The sequence below is a fragment of the Neovison vison genome, chromosome 2, assembly GCF_020171115.1.
Source record: "Neovison vison isolate M4711 chromosome 2, ASM_NN_V1, whole genome shotgun sequence".
NCBI lineage: Eukaryota > Metazoa > Chordata > Mammalia > Carnivora > Mustelidae > Neogale > Neogale vison.
The window spans coordinates 211,854,872-211,875,684 of record NC_058092.1 but is presented as its reverse complement, the minus strand read 5'-3'; the positions used below and the strand labels follow the sequence as shown (position 1 = coordinate 211,875,684).

The window sequence follows — 20,813 nt, the reverse complement described above, 5'->3', positions numbered from 1 at the left end:
CTAGCACCTGCCACGCCGTCCCGCCTGGCTCAGCAGCAAGCACTCGGGACTGGAGGCGGTCACAAGCTCCGGCACCCGGCAGCTGTGCAGCTTTGGGGACAGTCCTCACCTCCGCCACAGCAGCTACAGGTTACCAAGCGGTCACCAGGGGCTGGCTCGGAGCTCAGCGCTCGGCATCTAACTGTCCCAACGACGCCACGGGGTGGGACTGGTAGCCTCGCGTGGCGAGGGGGAACGTGAGGCTGAGAGAAAGTTAACTAACTTGAACACGGTCGCACCCTAAACGTGGTGGCGCCGGGATTCGAACCCACACGTCTGGTTCCAGAGCCCGGTCACTCTCGCTACAAGCCCCTTCTCAGGCCCTCGGCTTCGCCACATTTAAAGCCAGAAGGACAGAACGTGCCGCGCGGCGAGCTGCGAGGGGGTGGGCGAAGAGCTCTGAGAGAAATCGCGACACCACTGGCCAGAACTCCCGCAGGCCCGCCCCGCGCAGTCAAGCCGGACGACCGCCCCCTCCCCGCCCCCTTCCGCACCGGCTTTCCCGGACGGTATGCGCGCCCGTTTCCGCTCCGAGGAGGCCCCCTGCCTCTTCATGCTTGACGCGTTCCTCTCTCCTGCGTCTTCAGTTTCTACGGAGTCGGGGTTCCGACGCGCGCGACCAAGGAAGCGCGCCTCACGGCTGCGCGCACCTCTGCGCGTCCCTGACAGCCAGACCCAGCAGCCCCCGCGAGAGGGGAGTCGCTGACGCAGTCGCAGTCACTTCTTGCCTGCTGAGAAGGAGGGGTCACGCTGTATGACCCGGAAGTGTCTCTCTGTTCAGTGGTGGAGAAAGGAGACCACAGAGAGCTGGGGTTTGGACGTGGTTTCTTTGCACTGTCTTCAGTATGCAGCGATTGCTCTTTCCGCCCCTGAAGGCCTTGGTGGGGAGCCCGTGTCTCCGGCTCCTTGTTCCTAGGGCGGCGCCTAGAACCCAGGTATTGCACCGCAGAGGACTCGGTCGCGGAATCGTACAGGAGTCGAAAGAGTCGGGACAAAGATAACAGATAACCCCACATCACATTCCCGTAGTTCCTTAGAATTCACAGCGCATTTCTTTGTACCCAGAGTCCCTGAGGTAGGATCCGGACCTGCCACTTACTGGCTTTATGGTATTAACCAAGTTAAGTAACCTTTCTGTGCCTTAATTCCGTCCATCTGTGAAATGGGAATAGCAGTACCTACTTCGTTCAGTTGTGGTAAGGGTTAATTAATTTCATATACAGCAAGCGTTTAGCACATAGTAAGAGCTCAGTAATTTTTACCTATATATTTGGTTTTTGCTAAAAGTCCCCACGGAGCCAGGTAAGGAACTTATAACCCCATTCTACAGAGAAGGAAATTGATGCTTAATTTAAGTTCACTGAAGTTAGGAAACAACGCGAATCTTTAGACTCAGGGACAGAGTCAGAAGAGGACATGTCCTGGGGGAAAGCACAGTTAATTCATTTGTATTTCATTTGTCAAATCTTTATTAAAGTCTTGTTATGTAAGGGAACTGTGTTAGGAACAAAAGTGTCAGGGGACAAAGAGCCAGACTGACCAGAGACTTCTGTCCTGCAACTCAGCTTAGTAGGAGATAGAATCAAATAAACCTGAAGTACATTATAATATTTTAAGGACTGAGATAGGGAAGGTACAGTGTGCTGGGGGAATGACCTTTTGCAGACCCAGGAGAATCTAGGAATATTTCCCAAGGAGGTGGCATCTGAACTGAGATGTATTGTAGATATTCTCAGTAAGGAGGCAGGGAGCATCCCAGTCAGCAAGAAAGAAAAGAATCCATATCTAGGTGTAAAGTCTGGGGGAAGTATGCAGAGACCAGATGGGTCATGTAGTGTGGGGATGGATTGGAGTGAGGCAAAACTAGAGGAGAGCCGGCTGTGGGCTGGATGCAGTAATCCAGATAGGAGATGATGATTTACTAGGGCAGAAGTGGTGGAGATGTGGCCATACAGGGTACTGTAGTCTAAACAGAGAGGGATTGTGTTTGAGAACAGTGGACTGAGGCCTTTCCCTCTGTTACCAGTTGTAATTTGTCTGTCTTGGTCCTTAGTGTGGTTGGAGCTGTGGGATCAGGCACTCCCTGAGGCCAGGGCAGTACAGCACCATCTCTGAAGTAACTTTGCAGTCTGGAAGAGGTACAGTGTCCCTTCCCTCAAAAGCTGCTGAGCGGGTGGTAGGTCGATGGCTCCTGGTCTGCAGTGGAACAGTGGCTGGAGCAGTTATTCTTGGTGGAGTGACTAGGTGAGTAATTTGCTTGTAGCGAGTCAGCTCTTTGGGTCATCAGTAGAAGCACAGGATGACCAAGAGGGAAGGGACCTTGGGAATCACCTAGTCTCACTCCCTCATTTTATATATGTAGAAACTGAGGCCAAAAGTGGGACATGTCTGAGGACTTGCCTGCCGTAGAACAGTTTATATATAGAGTTATTATTGGGAGCCCTTCATAAAGCCTGGTTTAGGTCCTACCTGTTTGCTGTGCATTATTTGTATATATTTTCCCTCTACAAACAGTTTTCAGGTTTGTCTCAAAAATTAAAAAAAAAAAGTTTGTTTGAGTTAAATGCACCTAAACGGATCACAATTGTTTTGTATGCCTCTTGGGTCCCTTTAAATCTATAGATTTCTTCTCCCTCCCTCCCCCATTTCATGTAGTTTTTTGTTTTGTTTTGTTTTGTTTTTGCAATTAAAGAAACGTAACTGATTGGTCCTATGGAGCTTCCCAGTCTGGATTTTGTTAACTGCACACTTGTGGTGGTATTTAACCTGTCCCATTATCCCCAGTATTTCCTGTAAACCACTTTTTGCTTGATCAGATTCAGGTTGGGAGGAGGGGGCAAAATACTTCACAGGTGATTACGACATTCATAAATATCTGGTGTCCATTAGAGATGCCAACAGCCATTGATGATCATTGCCTAGATCCATGATTTTATTATAGTTGCAAAACTGTAAATTTTATTAGCTCAACTCTAAAGAAAAACTTGCCCTCATCAACAATTTTGTTATTGTAAGGTACAGTTTCTAGAAGAAAGGCAAGATAAATACTTGAATCTTCCTCTTAATTTACCAGTTTTGAAAGTAATAAGTTGGTTTCCAAGCATCCTCCAAAGGTGATCAATAAAGGGTTTGGGTTTTAAGTATTATAAGTTCATAGGTTTAAGTGTATTTGATGTTTCGATCCATTGCACTGATGATTCGGTCAAATTGTTCCATCTTTAGTCAATGAGAGCCTCTTCAAATTGCCTCCTGAGTCTTTTTGACAGAATCCTAGTAACTAAATTCTTTGCTTTGTGGATAAGATATTCCAGGTTCATCTTCTACATTTGCTGCCTCCGACCTAAATCAGCCTTTCACTTTAGAGACACTCACACCTTTTGGTGAAAATACCTTCTGGTGTTAATACAATATGTGTTCCTCAAATTCTCTGCACATTCCCTGTACTCTTATTTCAAAATACCATATGTTATATAGACTGTTATGGGAAATTGTGACAAATTTAAGTTTTATTAGCTTTAAATTCACTCAAGAGTCTAAACTGTTTTATATCTGCAACAAATCTCTTTTCCCTCTGTAAATAATGTCACTTATTCATTGAGCGCAGATTTCTTTGCTCTAAGGGTTGATTTTACCTGTTAAAGAATGCTAGTAAAAGAAAGAAGTAAAGAGAGCTGAATTAAAGGATCGAGAGAACAAGGAGTAAAGAAATTTCTATCTGATGGCAGCTTTCTGGTGAAATTTTAAGCAGTAAGAAGAAAGCAGGGTGTTAAAAAAGAATACACTAAAATGTTGTGTTTACCTTTAGAAGGGTTAAGCTCAGATCCATTTGGTTCTGTAAACCATTTATGAGAAATCCGGCATTGTGTGTGCACGTGTGTGTGCATGTATCACACACTTCTTTCCTATCTTAAGGTTGACAGAGTCTGGCCTCTCAATGGTAGACTGGCATTTGATAAAGGAGATGAAACCACCTACTAGTCAAGAGGAGTGGGAAACAGAATTCCAAAAATATCAGCAATTTCCAGAATTTAAAATGTAAGTATAGGGGCCCCTGGGTGATTCAGTCGGTTTTGCATCTGCCTTTGGCTCAAGTCATGATCCTGGGGTCCTGGGATTGAGCCCCATGTCAGGCCCCCTGCTCAGCAGGGGAGTCTGCTTCTCTCTATCCCTGCTAATGCTCTCGCTCTCTCTCACTCATTTTCTCTCTCAAATAAATAAATAAAATCTCTTTTTAAAAAGTAAGTATAATAGAAAATCAAGTAAACATCCCACTAGGCCCTTTCAATCTTTTGCTTATTTAAACATTTTAGTATGGTGAGATTCCAATGTTTCTCGATATTTGCTTCAGTTGATGTTTAGTGAGCTTCCTACTCTAATCCTCCAGTTCCAAAGTGATCCTGAGATCACTGATGAGGAAGAAGGCAGACCTTTCATTTCAAGCTTTGAAACTGAGACTGCTCCTGCATTCTGTCTGGAAATAAAAATCAGGATGTTTCTTCTTTCTTTTTTGACTTCCCTTTTCACCCAGCTTGAATCATGATATGACACTGGCCGAATTCAAGTTCATCTGGTACATGGAGTACTCACACCGAATGTGGGGTCGCCTTGTGGGCCTTGCATACATCCTGCCTGCTGCCTACTTTTGGAGAAAGGGATGGCTCAGCCGTGGCATGAAAGGACGTGTTCTTGCGCTATGTGGGTTAGTCTGCTTCCAGGTAAGGATTTGTTCAAGTTTGGGAAGCCAGAGATGCCAGCTCCCTTGTTGGGATTGTTTTTAAGGAAGGAATCTGAGTCTGTATAACAGAGTAGAAAAGAGGATGAATTTTAGTGTTACAGGCACGGCCAGCCCTGTGACTTAGTAGGGCAAGTTCTCTACCTTCTGTAGACGATGCTTTCCTTACCTGTAAATAGGGATAATAATAGTGCCTACTGGTTAGGTTGTATGACTTAAATAAGATAGATCATGCATATAAAGTAGTTAGTTTAGTGCCTGGAATTAGTAAGCACTTGGTGAATACATTTTTAAGTCACAAGAGGTTCTTTACTCTCATGGCTCTCCTCCTGGGTTCTTGCCTCTTCTTTTCTGACTTTCTGCTAGATGGGGAATGGAATCCCTGTGCTAGAATGGCTGAAGAAGCAAATTTGAAGATTCCCACAGTTAAGGGGTTTGCTGAGACTGAGATCCAAGAAAAGGAATATGAGAGAAGGTACATACGAGTATTTGGGTCACAATTATAGGCCCTCAGAGAGCATCTTAGAGCATCAAAGAAACATCAAAATTTGATCAGGAAGAAGCTAATTCGTTGAGCTCAAAAGTAGTAAGAACCAATCAGAAGTAATTAAAGAGGGAGATGGAAGAGAAAAAATAGAGACCATAGAAAGAGATAAAGAAACATAATAAAAGTCTAACAATAATTAGGGGAGGGTTGGTTAAACAAAGTGAAAGTTTATTTTGGAATGATAAAAACAAAAACCAAAACCACCCTAAAGCAGACTCCCAGGGAGGCAACAATTTGAAGATGGCACATAGGATTATGGGAAGAAGAAAGTGAAGCTGGCAAATCACACTATGTACTCCTTTGTCTTCCAATGCCCTATGCAGATGGAATCAAGCTAATTAGAACATCCAGGATAATCACGAAGAGGGCAAGAGATGCCCTAAAAGATTTCCTGAGGAGATCTTTTAGGAGATGGGAGAGCTGTGAATTGTATAAGACTGATGATTCACAGACCTGTACCCCTGAAGCAAATAATACATTATGTGTTAATAAAAAAAAAAGAAGAAGAAGAAGAGATAGGCGAACGCTACCTCTCTGACATGCTTCTATTGACTTGGGACGGCAGTGTTGAAAGGGCTGTATCTTATCTGATAGAAGTGAAACTGACATTTGTATTAATTGAAAAAAATTAAAGCAGTGTATCAGAGTAATACGTACCTTGAACTTTTAAGCTTAAACATGTACTTTCATTACCTTTTTTTTTTTTTTTAAACAAAGAACTAAGGCCTGTTCTTTGATTTCTCAGATTGGAGTTTAACTTCCAATCTCTTGCATCTTCATAAACTACCATTTCCTTTCATTTCATTTTCCTTAAAAGAGAAGTGGGAACTTAGACATTTGCAAAGCCATCTGCCAGTAAAGCCTTACAGATTTTTATGATTCCTCCCCACGCAAGCTTTTATAATTGTCTATTCCTACTAACTTGACAGTAATTGTTTTTAAGCAATTATCTTTATCAAAGCTTTTCCAAAACAGTAAATCTGGTTTTTATTGAAAAACTCTCCTTTTATTCTTATATTTTACTTACACTTCATTTTATATAATGTTAAATTATGTCAAGTATTTTTAAGGTTTTGCTTGTAGATAAGCTTTTGTGTAATTTTCTACATTTGGCTTACACTTTAATAAAATAATAATCTAAACAGTGGTTAAGCATTTATGGTGCTATATGTGAAAATGTGGGTAGGATATGACTCCTGAGATACCATGGATATGGGAAGGTATGGAAATGAGAGGTCATGTAGGGAGTACCTCTAATTTGCCTCTTGTGTTTTTGGTTCTAGGGTCTGTTGGGATGGTATATGGTGAAAAGTGGATTAGAAGAAAAACCAGACTCCCATGACATCCCTCGAGTCAGTCAGTATCGCCTCGCCGCCCACCTGGGATCAGCTCTTGTTCTTTATTGTGCCAGCTTATGGACTTCGCTCTCTCTGCTGCTACCTCAGCACAAGGTAAAAACGTCAGTCTATATTATTAGTATATCTGCACAGATGCTGACAAGGTCAGAGGAACAGAAATTCTGCTTCTAATGGGAAATTATCAACCCATATGCACACATTCCTTTAGGAACATCTACCAGTTTGCCAGCAGTTAGGTATAACCAAAGATGACAGCAACATTGAACTTCAAGACTCTGGAAGTCTTTGGAACTGCATAGTAAAACGTACCATTATTCTTTTGAGCTGGAGCAACGCATTCAGAGGAAACTTAGTACAGGACCCAAATATCCTGTCAGCATTGCCTACTGGGAAAAGTGAAAACACGAATTTTAGGAATGGTGGGAAGGGGTTGCAACAAGAGCTATCCCCCCCAACCACTTCTGACTCCTAGATGAATGGTGGCTAGCCGGTGAGGAAGGCCAGAGTGAGAGCTGTTTCTGGACCTCTGAGGGTATGCGAGAGCCATGAGAGTTATTGGTTCTTTGGGTGGGGACCTACCACTCATCAAGTCTTACAAGTCTGCTTTTGTGATCTTGCCTGAAAGTATTTTCCTGTATGCTGATTAAAGGAAAATACTAGTTTTTCTAAAAATGAGTATTATTTTAGGTATTGAAGTTATGGTTGACCTGGATAACCTGATGGAATGAAGTTTGAGATGACAGCAGGACTTTTAAGTAGAATTACCCAATAGGTACCTGGAGCCAGTAGCCTTGATTCCAGTACGGAAGGGAGTTGTGGACTTGGCAGTCATCCCCACAGGGAAGCCAGATGGGGTCAAAACATTGGTGTAGTAGACAATCTACATTGGAATAATTCTTATTCTGTTTCAAAGCTGGACTTCTCAAATGAATTGCCTAATGTGTAACTGTACTTGCTGACAACCCACTTTAAATTCTTATCATCTGGCACTCCCACCCACTCACCTCTGTACATCGACACCCATGTACATGGCACTCTGTACATGCCTACACGTATACCCACACACTCCTAAACACTCTCTGTGGGAAATGGTACTGTGAAAGGTTGCCAATGACTTTTTTAATTATCAACTGTTTTTCTCTTCTTATTTATTCATATTCCACTAATTGCAGAAAGGATTTGAGCTGATAGTCAAACATGTAGTGCTGTGCTCTCCAACACAGTATCTACTAGTCACATGTGGCCATTTAAATTTTAATTAAAATTAAATAAATTTATATTTTAAAAAGCAGTTATTTTCTTTTACAAATAAAAAAGTTTAAAAAAAAAAATAACTTTTGGGGCACCTGGGTGGCTCAGTTGTTAAGCGTCTGCCTTCAGCTCAGGTTATGATCCCAAGGTCCTAGGATTGAGCCCTGCATCAGGTATCCAGCTCAGCGGGAGGCCTGCTTCTCCCTCACCCACTCCCCTGCTGTTCTGTCTTTCACTGTGTCTCCCTTTGTCAAATAAGTAAATAAAATATTAAAAATAATTAAAAAATTTTTTAATGAGAAAAGTTAACTTTTTTTAAAATTTTCAGGTGCGGTGGCCTCATTTCAGGTCCTCATTAGGCACGTATTGGCCACTGCAGATAATAGAACATTTCCATCATCATAGAAAGTTCTGTTGGATGGCAACAGATAACTGATAATAATTAATAATTGATAATTGATTATTTTTAAAGTTCTGATAGATGGTCGTATGGTATCTTAGTAACGATAGCTCACTCTTCATATACTAGATTATAGACCGTTGAAGGGCAGCACTCTGACTTAACTCCTTTGTATCTTTATGGTAATCTGTTTATAAAATTCTTAATAATTATTTGTTGATTCACTGATTAGTATCAGAAGTTGGCTATAGTAAAAATAAAACTAAATTTTTATCTTACGAAAACACTAAATGCAAGAATCTCTACCTTTGCGATTTCTTTTTATTTTTTATTTTTTTAAAGATTGATTTTATTTATTTGACAGACAGAGATCACAAGTAGCCAGAGAGGCAGGCAGAGAGTGGGCGGGGTGGAGGGGGGAAGCAGGTTGCTTCCCTGCTGAGCAAAGAGCCTGACGCTGGACTCGATCCCAGGACCCTGAAATCATGACCCAGAGATCACAAGTAGGCAGAGAGACAGGTGGGGGGTAGGGGGTTGGGGAGGGGAAGCAGGCTCCCTGCTGAGCAGAGAGCCCAATGTGGGGCTTGATCCCAGGACCCTGAGATCATGACCTGAGCCAAAGGCAGAGGCTTAACCCACTGAGCCACCTAGGCCACCAGGTGCCCCCATTCTTTTTAAAGATTTATATATTTGAGAGAGAGTGCGCACAGAAGAGAGGAGCAGGAGGGGAGGGAGGGAGACAGAAAGCCTCAAGCAGGCTCTGGGCTGAGAATGGAGCCTGACATAGGGCTTGATCTCATGACCTGAGATCACTGCTTGAGCCGAAACCAGGAGTTGGAATCTTAACTATGCTGCCCAGGTGCCCCTCTACTTTAGGGATTTCATACAGTTTTGATTCTGACTGTATTTTCTAAACATGAAATATCACAAACAACATGAAAATCTAGTCCTGTATCTTAAGGCACATCATTTCAACCATGGTGAAGCATTTTTCCCTTGAACAACGCAAATCATTATTGAACAGGTATGTGTTGAGTACTTACATACCAAACCCTGAGCTAGGATTACTTCACTAAGCAGGACAGATGGCATTTCCTGCCTTCACAAGACTTAAAGGATAGCAGGGAAGACAGACAGTAAATGTATAAATGTAGTAGAATATGATGCATGTTAGACCAGAAAATCTGCTGGGACCGCTTAACCTATTTAGGGCATCAAAGATCTGACCTCAGATTGTCACTAGGGTTTGGCTTTGGAGATCTTTGCGGTCTCCCTTAGTTCCTGCAGTACAGTTTATCGGAATGTTTTTCTTTTCTTCTTTAGTTGCCTGAAACTCGTCAGCTCCTGTGGCTGAGGCGATGTGCTCATGGAACGGCAGGCCTGGTGTTCCTTACCGCACTCTCAGGTAGGACTCTTCACATCCCGCGTGGTCTAGTTTCGTTCTCCACTCGGGGGAGAGGGTCTCTTGCCAAACACTTTGTCCTTCACACTTGCCTTTCCATACCCATCATCTCCCTTCTCTGTTTTCTGTCTCTCCCTCCCTTCCAAAAATTCTGCTTCCCAGTCATTTGAACACAAATATTGAGCATTTATCTGGATCCAGATTGCCTAGGTTCGAATCCTGGCTTTATCACCTATGAACTCTCTGACCCTGGGCAAGCTGTGTAACCTCCTGAGCCTCAGTGATCTCATCTGTAAAATGGGGATGATAGTAATAGTATGAGTGATACACGTGAAATGCTTAGAAAAGTACCTGGCATGTAGCAAAAACTAGGTGCAAATCAGAGAAAAGTCCTTTCCTCAAAGATGGCCTAAGATGAGGAGCTCATTGGGGCAAAGAGACCGATAGTTCTTTTTCATTCTTTAAATCACATCTCTACCCTACCTTTCTTGCTCGAGTACTGAACCATCTAGTACATTAATCACTAGCCTCACGTGCCTGTCTAAGCTTAATTAAAATTAAATAAAATGTAAAATTTAGTTTGTCAGTCACACTACCCACATTTTAAGTGCTCAGTAGCCACATGTGGCTAACAGCTACTGTGTTGGCTGGCAGATATAGAACATTTCTATCATCACAGAAAGTTCTGTTCAGTAGCACTGCTCCAAAGAAAACCATCAAACCAGTGATTCACCTCCCTCCATTTTTGATGGAAGAACATGAATTTTTACTTTATATGTGCTATTTTTAAAAACAAGGAATGTGATTTAAACATCTCTGAGTCCTCCTTTGATCATAAATAATGGATCAGTCATCCATTAACTCATGGATACTTTATATGTTTATCCGATATTTAGTTTATAAATTTTTTCACTTCTGTGTTCACTCAACAAACATTTTTTTTGAGCACTTGGGGAATACAGATAATAAACAATGAAAACATATGGCAGATGGTGTGCTCGCTTCGGCAGCACATATACATATGGCAGATGGTGTTCAGTGCTATGAAAAAAACAAAGCAGGATAAGGGGATAGAGTTGAGTTTGGGCAAGTGCTGTCTTACACAGGATCATTGGGGTGATCTCTTTGATAAGGTGACATTGAGTGGAGATGTGAGGAAATGAAGGAGTAAATTATGCAGGTATCCAAGGGAAGAGCATTTCCAGAATAGATGGCGTTCATAGTGGGATAAGGAGGGCATCAGAATCACTAAGGGAGTGTTTCCATCCATTGTGCCTTGCTCTAGAGCTTCTGGTTATGGGAGACATGCAGAATCTTCAGTGGGAGAAGGTGAGGATGCACTTGTGTTGTTTTATTTTGTTTTTTAATTTCCTATGGTGATGCTGACGTATATTCTCTGTTTGAGAAACCCCTTCTGTAGATCTTTTTTTATTCTCAATTCCTTTTGTCTAACTCTGGGATAATGGACTTTTTCTGTGGCAGAACTAGTATTTGAGTTCTTTTCTATCTCATTTTAATAAATACCATTTACCTTGGAATATAGGGGCTTTTGTGGCAGGGCTGGATGCTGGGCTTGTGTACAACTCTTTCCCAAAGATGGGAGAATCTTGGGTCCCGGAGGATCTCTTTACCTTCTCTCCCGTCCTGAAGAATGTTTTTGAGAATCCCACCATGGTGCAGTTTGATCACCGGATTTTGGTAAGTCTGGCTAGTGGTTACCGGCTGCTGAGTCCAGGCAGCCTCTCCCAGGCTTTGGGGTGTCTGAAGCACTGATGGCAGCCCTGAGAGGGTAGAATACCATGGGCACTAGATTTCCTTTGCTTTTTAGAAGAAATTTCCCACCGATTCTCTGATGGGATATTTTTGTCCTAATTATCCACACCTGTTCCAGCCAAATTCTGGCTTTGGGGATAATACTGTCTTACTGAAGTTCACATGTGCCTTTTACCATCTGGCAAAGGATAACATCCCTCAATCCTACACACACAAAGGAGAGTGATTTTAGTGGAAATGAGGCTCAGTAGAGAAGAGAGGGCAAAGGCAGTGGTTGCTGAGCACATAATTGTCAGAGTTGACCCGAAACCCCAGGGAGCTAAGAGCATCATAAATATTTCTCATCTTAATTAAGCTGATATTAAGGGCCTGCTGGGGTCATGTTAAGAGTGGCCTGGTAGCCTGGGCATGATACACTGGAGCAGGGCAAGACTGGCAGCAAGGAGGCCACAGGAAGCACAGGGGCCATTGCAGTAATGCAGGCGAGAGTGGTGGGGCTCTAGGCTGCATGGAGGTGCAGGGCTTGAAGAGAATGGTGGATCAGAGAGAGGCTCTAAGGAATAGAAGATTGGGTTATAGGAATGAGGGTAAAGAAGATCCCAAAGTCTGTTCTGTGGCATGCTTAAGACACACCTGGACATGGGACTACTGAAATGAGCACTGGGCTGAAGATGGAGGGTGCCGTCAGACTGAGGTGTTGGGCGTGATGATTGAAGCACACCCAGAGAGAGGTCCAGAGGCCTCAGATCCCCAAAGACAACACGGGCTTGGGCCAGTTATGTTGTTTGGGCTCAGGCCCCTCCACCAACATTTTGTAATAAGTAAAGTCCGGTTGAATTGTCATCATGGACAGCTCTGAAAGGAAAAGTGGATACAGAAAATGATAGAAAAACATTCTCCTTGACATCATGGAAGTGGGGAGGAGATCCTGTTGCCAGAGTGGGGAATGGAAATGAGACTTGGGCTTGTTTTTAGCCTAGTTGCCAGTACCACTACCTCCTCTACTCACAGCCCAGGAAGGTAATAAGCTTCATGTGCTGGGGTCAGCCCTGCTTTAAAAATACAAGATTAGAGAGGAGGTAAAATGAGACATTAGGATGCAAAGAGTGATTTCAAAGGTGAGAGCCACAACTGGGGGGGCACCCACTTGAGAAGAGAGAGTGTGTAGCGCCATAGGTTCAGAAACTGCTGGTAAAGCCTTAGGGAACACAAGCATTTAAGTGGCAAGCAGAAGAGCATGGAGGAGACCAAGGAGTAATTATAGGAGGAGCTACAGATGGTTCTCTGGGTCTGGGACAAGGAACCCTCAGGGTGACTCACTGGTCCTAGAGGAGAGATGCAGCAGACAAACAGAAAGCAGGAGGGTGGAGCATTTCTTCCTGATTCTTGCTGAGAGGTCTTCGTCCCCACAGGGAATCACTTCAGTTACAGCTGTGACAGTGCTCTACTTCCTCTCCCGGAGAATCTCCCTTCCTCGAAGGACCAAGATGGCCGCAGCGACTTTGCTAGCTTTGGCATATACACAGGTACAAACCACTTCTTTTTGGTCCCAAAACTAAGTTAAAGAAAGGTGACAGGCTAGGAGAAAATATTTTCAGTATTTGTAATATTGATTATCTCTTTATATATCTTCTAATAAATGTTATGTATTGTTCTATTTAAGATTTTTATCTTAATAAAGAATACTCAGAAAATAAAATGAGGGTTATCAATATACACAGTTCTCACAGGAGAAACAGTGAATGGCCAATAAACATGAAAAGGTCTTTAGCCTCACTTGTTACCAGAGAGGAGCAAATTAAAACAATGCTTGCCATTTTGTGCCTGTCAGATTGGGGGAAAATTTTTTTTGAAAAGATAATCAGGTATTGGCATAGAGTTAGGAAAATGGTATATCTTCCTATATTCTTGGTGAGAGCATGAGTTGGTATAGTTTTTTCAGAGGGAAGTTTGACAATAGCTTTTAAAATGTTAAATGTATAATCCATTGGTCCAACAAATTGACTTCTTAGTGCCTGCCCTAGAAATATTCTAAGGCACAAAGACCTGTGTACAAAGTAATTTTCATGGTAGAATTGCTGTGATAACAGTAAAACCAGAAACCATCTAAATAAACAACAATGGTACACACATACTATATAATACTATATAGCAGTTTAAAATAATAAGGTCTCAAGACATACATTGTTAAGTGAAAAAAAGCAAGTAACAGAACAACCCCATTTTTTAAAGCATAAAAGTATGTTTCTTTATAAACACAGATACAAAAGTACAAGTGTATGGAAACTGATGACTATCTTTGGGGAGGGTAGCTGGGCTAGGATAAAGGATCTGTTTTGTTTGAATTTCCTCTGCTGTGAGTATACTTACTTGTGAAAATTTAAAAATACATATTTTTAATGTTTTGATGGGAGAATGTGGAGGTGCATGTATTTGGTTGTCCATGCCCAGTCATGTCAATTCTGAATTTTTGGTTCCTGCTTTTTTTACTGCATTCTCTCCTCTGGAACAGGTGGGCTTGGGCATTAGCACTCTGCTGATGTACGTTCCAACTCCTCTGGCTGCCACTCACCAGTCGGGCTCCCTGGCTCTGCTCAGTGTTGCCCTTTGGCTCATGAGTGAACTCCGAAGAGTCCCAAAATAATTCTCAGAGGATCGGCTTCCTAGGACTGAAAGTGCTTTTGAGAACTCATCAGAGAGCACAGAACTTGGGAGTTTTCCTTTTAAAAGGATGACCTTGGCATACCAAATTGGCCAAGTTATTTAAAATTCTTTGTCTGTTTTTGACAAAGTCACTGGATCCAGAGTGTCATTAAGTATGGTTAACTTGAGTCCTTTTTTAAAATATTTGTAAATTTGGTTTTCTTGTTGAAAATCATGTTTAATGTACTAGATAAAGAAATGTCTGCCTTTGCTGCTTAATAGACTGTCTCAGATTTCTTAATGTTGGCAAGCTTTTGATTCTACATGCACCACTTCATCTCCTTGACCTCCTGAGTCCTGAATTATGTCTAAGTAGAAGTTCTTTATGCTCTCGACTTCACTTCCATCAGGTAAAGATTCAAAGGGAAGGACTGGCACACACTCTAAAGTAGCAAGAGAGCCTTCGGCAGGAAATAGTGTCTTCCAGTATCCTGATTTTCACAATGGGGAAAGGGTGCAATCTGACAAGCTTAATGTCTGTATATAGCAAAATGGCTTATAGATACTTAGAAAAGGAGAAAATCACTGGTAACCCACTTTGACTCATCAAGTACTAACCTAGTTCTTTTGATTGAGCCGTTACATCTCTAGGTTAGATGAATGAAATACCTAGTATGAGTCAGTTCCTGAAAGCATTTCCGAACAGCCTCATGGATAATTAAAGTATGGTCTTGACGGTATATGAAGTACATGGGCATCTATTCAGATACGTGAGCAAATTTTTGTTTAATTAATTGTTGTAATTTTAGTCTTTTGGTCTCTTGCCATTTCACATTTTAAGATTTTATTTATTTATCTAACAGAGAGAGATCACAGGCAAGCAGAGAGGCAGACAGAGAGAGCAGGAGGAAGCAGGCTGCCTGCTGAGCAGAGAGCCTGATGCAGGGCTCGATCCCAGGACCCTGGAATCATGACCTGACCCGAAGGCAGAGGCTTTAACCCACTGAGCCACCCAGGCGCCCCTCAACTTTATTTTTTTAAATTGGTGATTTGGATAAAGGCATCACAAAGATCAAATCTGAGGATGGAACAACCCAGCATTGCTAATGTAATATAGATGACAGTCACAACTCAAAACAGTTCCACGGTGGTACCAGCAAGACGAAATTAAACAGATTATAAATGTAACATCCTCATTTTAATTAAATAGGTTGTGTAAGTTTGAGGTGGAGAAACCTGGCATCATATCATTTCATATAAAAAAGAGGGATTTCAGTTGGCCACAGGCTCAACATGCACCAACGGTGTGATGACGCTGAAAAAAAAATCGGTGGTATTACAGATTTCATCAGTGGAGGTGTCACAGCCACACTCAGAATACCTCCATGCAAGTGCTGTGTTTTATCATGGGTACCACATTTAAGGAAGACACGGACCACTAAATATGTATCCAGAGGAAGGGACCAGGATGGTGAGGACTCCAGAACCCTATACCCCACAGGGAAGACATGAAGGAACTAGGGGTATTTAGCTGGAGGAGAACATTTGGAGAGAGCAAGATTCCTGCCCTTCAGAAGTTGAAGCTCTTTCATGCAAAAGGAATGAGCTTCCTTATGCTGCGGAGCTGGGAGCAGTGGGTAAAAAGAAAAACAGAAAGCTGGTTTCTTGTTTTGTACAAGGCAAGAGTTGGATCAAAACAAACACCCACTAGGGTATGGCTGGTGAAGACTGTGGCAAAGTGGAGAGCAGGTGCCCCAGCTAAGGGGTTAAACCATTGGGGGGCTCTGGCCTGTTGCTGCTGTATAGGTCCAAGTTGTCAGATCTGATTTTTTTTAAAAAAACAGAACATCTAAATTTTTATGTGAAAGCTCTCATGGGTTAGCAGCTAATTTCAGGGTTTTTAGAACCTGATGCAGGCTAAACATATCTGAGAGCCATAAGTAGCCTAAGATTTGCCCATTTATAATCTCAATTAGATGATCTCAGTTCCCTTTCAAGTCCAATATTCTGTGAGTTTCATTGTGACCTACAGTTACCACGTTCAAGCAGTTCTTAGCAAAACAGAAGTTAGATTTTGTCTTTGATTTTTTTAAAAAAAATTCTAGATCCTGGGGCTTATGCTATTGTTAGAAGTAGTTTCTAACTTTTTTCACATTAGAATTTTTGAAAATCTTGAAGCCCAAGCCTCACCCAAGACTAATTAAATCATGATCTCTGGAAGCAGTAATAGATATATTTTAAATTCCGTAGGTCATTTCAGCATGCAGGCAATTGGGCACCACTGGCCTAGGCCCTAATAGCCTAGGCACCTTAGAAAGTTTTGACTGGCTTATTGCCATCCCCTCCAAATTTCTACCCACCCCCATCTCATTTAATCTGATCCTACTAGTGTGTTCACAGGTTATCACCACCTCTTCTAGATAGAATTCTTTAAAGAAAGGAAACTGGTGACTGAGGCAGGTTCCTATTCATCATCGCTTGATTTCGCAGACTGAGGTTGTCCTTAGTTAAAAACTGAGTCAGCAGAGAGCAGTCTGACCCAACTCCAAAAGCCATATGCTAGAGCTTCTATGGTTCCCTCCAACAAAGTGGCAAAGAGTAAGTTCAAGTTCCAAATGTTTTACTTCATTTTTCTTTTATTACAGATAGGTAAGTTTGGAAAAACAGATTTTGATTGCATTTAGCTATATAACTGTAGTGTGCCTATCTATGAGCTCTTGGTGGATGGAGATTATCTGAATTGTTATGTTTGCATTATTCCCAGCTTCAGACATAGACCAAATACTGCATGAGTGAATGGAAAATGAACAATTACAGACTGAGGTCCCAGATACTTCCTTCAAAATAAGTCATCATATATCTAGAAGATTAAATGAATTTCCCCTAATATTTTTAAGTCTGTCAATAATTCTGTCAGTTTTTAAAACATCAAAGGAAATTAAAACACCTGGCTTTTTTAATCAGTCCAAAATTTTTTGTCTTTAACTTACACTCACCAAATGTTGTCCACTGTAGAAGAGGTATTGATTAGCTATTGCCTGGAGTGATGCTCATGACGTCAGGATAACCAGCCAATCTGTAGCATTCCTTCCAGTTCTGGAATGAATGGTGGGTTCCATATTGGCCTATGTAACACATATACCCATGTCCCAGAATGAGGGACAATGCCTCGCTCTCTAATACGCATTGCACTTTTGTATGACACTGGTTTAACAGTATTTAACAGAATTTTAAGAACTATTGAGCAAAATTACTTAATGTGAAGCATTAGAAAAACATACAGTCTTAGCACCCCCCAAAGTGATGCAGTATAGGCAGCCTTTGGTTTCTTTGAAGCAAGAAGGTACTCTCTGGCTGTGGGTCATAATAAATGCCTCGCAACACTGCGGAGTTCATTGTTGAAGGCAGAAGCAATGGAGGAGACAAGGCATACACGTTAGGGCTTCACACGTCATACATACATGTCACAAAAGGAGAACCACGGAATGAGAATTTCAAACACAACATAATGACAGTAATACCAAAAATCAGAGTGTTCATCTAGGATCCTTGCCAGCAGAGAAAGTTGTGAAGCTAATAAGGTACAGAGCCTGCACCACTACCAGTTTTAACAGGCCAAACTCGGGAACATCCTCTGCAGGAAGGGCTCCTCAGGAAAGCAGCAGGGCTACCTTAATACTGGAGAAACAGAGTGGTAGACCGCCAGGGGGGCTGTGAGCCCAGGCACTACTTAAAAAGGAGAGGCTCAGGAGCTGACGAGTCAGGCTTGGCTGAAGTCAGGCAGGCATGGTTATAAACATTCTGTGACTCAGAAACATTTTTTGACTTTGGTTTTTATAAAAATGGCAGGCCATGACTAAATATACTTTTAAAGTAAAAACTCCTTATAGTCTGAGTAATGACTCGATTTTACAAATAAAAGGCTCTTCTTAGTGCTCAGACTTTCAGAGAAACAAAATGGTCAACAAATGTTGACCTCCTCTGTCCCTCTAATAATGGCACTGACAAACTGGAAATAATGAATTAGAGTAAATGGGAAGCACTTATGTAATAATACACAGGAAATCTGTTAGTATATAATAAAAGAGTCCTGTTTTTTTAGTAAGTATTTTTTGTTAACACCAACCAAATCCTCGCATGTGGCCCTAGTGGCCAGACTCTGAAACCGACCTAAGCTGCACATCTGGGAGAATCTGAAGGATCTGTGGCTAATCTACCTTAATTCTTGATCCCAAATGAAGGGACATCACATACCACAGCATACAGGGAAATTAGATACTAGTTCTGAATTAGTATGAAAAGAAGTTTAAAGACAGCAGAAAGCAATAGCATTTTATTTCTGTAAGGGAATCTGAGAACTGCCCAAGAATTACAGCCAAGTTCATTAATGAGGTAGATCTGATTGGCATTTACACCTTAAATAATATCAATTCTAACCATCAGATGAATTACTTAGTTGCTGTGGTTAAGAAAATTGTACAAAATTAAGCAAATTGTTTAAAAGAAACATCTAAAATGTAAAAGTATTAAAAGAAATATAGAAGGTAGAATAAATGTAGTCACAACTTAGTGCTATTTCTAACAAAGTATTTCTTTTTTTTTAAGATTTTATTTATTTATTTGACAGACAGAGATCACAAGTAGGCAGAGAGGCAGGCGGGGAGTGGGGGGAGCAGGCTCCCTGCTGAGCAGAGAGCCTGATGAGGGGCTCAATCTCAGGACCCCAGGATCATGACCTGAACCGAAGGTAGAGGCTTAACCCACTGAGCCACCCAGTTGCCCCTTTAATGAAGTATTTCTTTCATATTTTATTTCCGAATTCACAAATGAAGATCAGAAGCAATTCTAAAGATTGGGCCTGGCTACTTGCAGTCAGCTCTATTATAAAGAATAGACTCTGTTGAAATACACAATCTTACAGGAAAATTCTCTCAATGAGAATTTCATTGCAGCTGTCAAGGGTATGTATCCGTAGTACAGAGAACAGAGAAAACAGAATCCAGGAAGCCATGCACAGTGACTTTGCACATATTAGCAGTGCTCTCGGCCTCAATTTCATCATCCATAAAACCAAGGGGTTAACAAAAGACGGACCTCTAAAATCCCAGTTGTAGAAATCTCATCTTCTGAAACTTACATATAATGATTGCTGTTGGAAACTCCATTCCCATCAACCTTAATGTCAGGGACAATGGATAAAGTAGGAGATGGGCTCCCTTGGGCAACCTGGTCTTTCAAAACAAAGACCAAAATCCACTTCCTAAAACTCTATCACTTTCCTCCATTCTCCCTCACCTTTAAGCTCCTTAGGCCAATGGTTAGTCCCTTAGTCCCTCTGGAACCAGCCTCAGAGCATCTTGTCTAGCCACCTTGTTTTACAGATGAGAAATGAACCAGAGAGGGTAAGTGACTTGCCTGGAATACCAGAGCTAGTCAACGACAAAGCCAGGACAAGAAACCAAGTCTGCTGTTCCCAACGCCAGTCTTCTTTCCCCTAGGTCATACCACCCACTTGTCTTTCACTGCTGACAAGAAGCAAAACAAAAGCATAGGAATAGGGGTGGGAGAGCAGCTATTTAGATGATACCAGTAAGAAGCAGAAGTTATAGAACTTAAGGGGATTATGCAAAATGAAATGTCAAGCAGAGAAAGACAATTATATGGTTTCACTTCTATGTGGAACATAAGAAATAGCATGGAGGTCATTAGAAGGAAAGGAAAAATGAAGGGGGCGAAATCAGAGGGGAAGATGAACCATGAGAGACTATGGACTCTGGGAAACAAACTGAGGGATGGGGGTATGGGTTAGCCCGGTGATGGGTATGAAGAAGGGCAGGTATTGCATGGAGCAATAACAGTGTTATACGTAAACAGTGAATCATGGAAAACTACATCAAAAGCTAACTAAGTGCTGTATGGTGACTAACATTAAGAAAAGAAAAAAAAAAAAAGAAATAGAAGTTATTTTATTTCAAAAATGTAAATATGGATGTGAAAGCATCATGCTCCCTGATTTCAAACTATATTACAAAGCTATAGTAACTAAAACAGTATGGAACTGGCATAAAAACAGACAACATAGATCAATGGAACAGAATAGAAAGCCCAGAAATAAACCCTTGCATTTATGATCCATGAATTTACAACAAAGGAGGCAAGAATACGCAGTGGGGAAAAAACAGTCTCTTCAATAAATGGTGTTGGGAAAACTGAAGAACCACATGGAAAAGAATGAAACTGGACCACTATCTTACACCATACACAAAAATTAACTCAAAATGGATTAAAAACTTGAATATAAACTTGAATATAATATAAGCCATGAAACTCCTAGAAGAAAACATAGGCAATAAGCTTCCTGACATCACTCTTGGCTATATTTTTTTTAGATCTGACTCTAATGGCAATGGCAATAAAAACCAAAATAAAAAGGCAACCTACTGAATGGGAGAAGATATTCACAAATCACTAATCTGGTAAAGGATTAAATATCCAAATTATAAAAAGAACTATATAACTCAATATAATTTAAAAATGGGCAGAGAACCTAAAGAGATACTTTTCTAAAGACATACAGATGGCCAACAGGCACATGAAAACATGCTCTCAGCATCAGTAACTACCAGAGAAATGTATCTCAAAACCATGAGATATATCATCTCACATCT

General features: G+C 41.5%; 2 protein-coding genes across 5 annotated transcripts in view; one reads left to right on the top strand and one right to left on the bottom strand.

Moving 5' to 3' along the window:
• The window catches only part of CUTC (cutC copper transporter), a 32,832-nt gene extending 32,136 nt beyond the window's left edge, over positions 1–696 (bottom strand). Inside the window, exon 1 of one of the 2 annotated variants that reach the window (XM_044240298.1) lies at positions 534–696. In XM_044240298.1, the coding sequence (XP_044096233.1) occupies positions 534–594 (61 nt within the window). In that variant the 5' untranslated portion in view covers positions 595–696. Of the gene's footprint in view, positions 1–109; positions 320–533 lie in introns of those variants that run through there. The other variant, XM_044240299.1, reaches the window with a different exon arrangement.
• A 9-nt stretch (positions 697–705) lies between these two features.
• Positions 706–14,424, top strand: LOC122901010 (cytochrome c oxidase assembly protein COX15 homolog). 3 transcript variants are annotated; one of them, XM_044240295.1, is made up of 9 exons: positions 706–974; positions 2,093–2,283; positions 3,952–4,074; positions 4,568–4,754; positions 6,602–6,769; positions 9,651–9,732; positions 11,273–11,427; positions 12,915–13,028; positions 14,015–14,424. In XM_044240295.1, exons 1-9 carry the CDS (start codon positions 885–887, stop codon positions 14,144–14,146), a joined length of 1,242 nt encoding a protein of 413 aa, XP_044096230.1. In that variant the 5' UTR covers positions 706–884; the 3' UTR covers positions 14,147–14,424. The 3 variants fall into 3 exon arrangements, with proteins under 3 accessions (XP_044096230.1, XP_044096231.1, XP_044096232.1); XM_044240296.1 differs by lacking the exon at positions 2,093–2,283 and having other exon boundaries at positions 902–974; XM_044240297.1 differs by lacking the exons at positions 706–974; positions 2,093–2,283 and adding an exon at positions 1,003–1,114.
• Positions 14,425–20,813: the final 6,389 nt, after the last annotated feature.

Excerpts from the sequence above, each read along its gene's own strand:
- LOC122901010 (XM_044240295.1), top strand. The coding sequence starts at position 885 with ATGCAGCGATTGCTCTTTCCGCCCCTGAAGGCCTTGGTGGGGAGCCCG. Across the intron at positions 4,075-4,567 it reads CAATTTCCAGAATTTAAAAT|CTTGAATCATGATATGACAC; the intron begins GTAAGTATAGGG and ends CTTTTCACCCAG. Across the intron at positions 4,755-6,601 it reads GTGGGTTAGTCTGCTTCCAG|GGTCTGTTGGGATGGTATAT; the intron begins GTAAGGATTTGT and ends TTTTGGTTCTAG.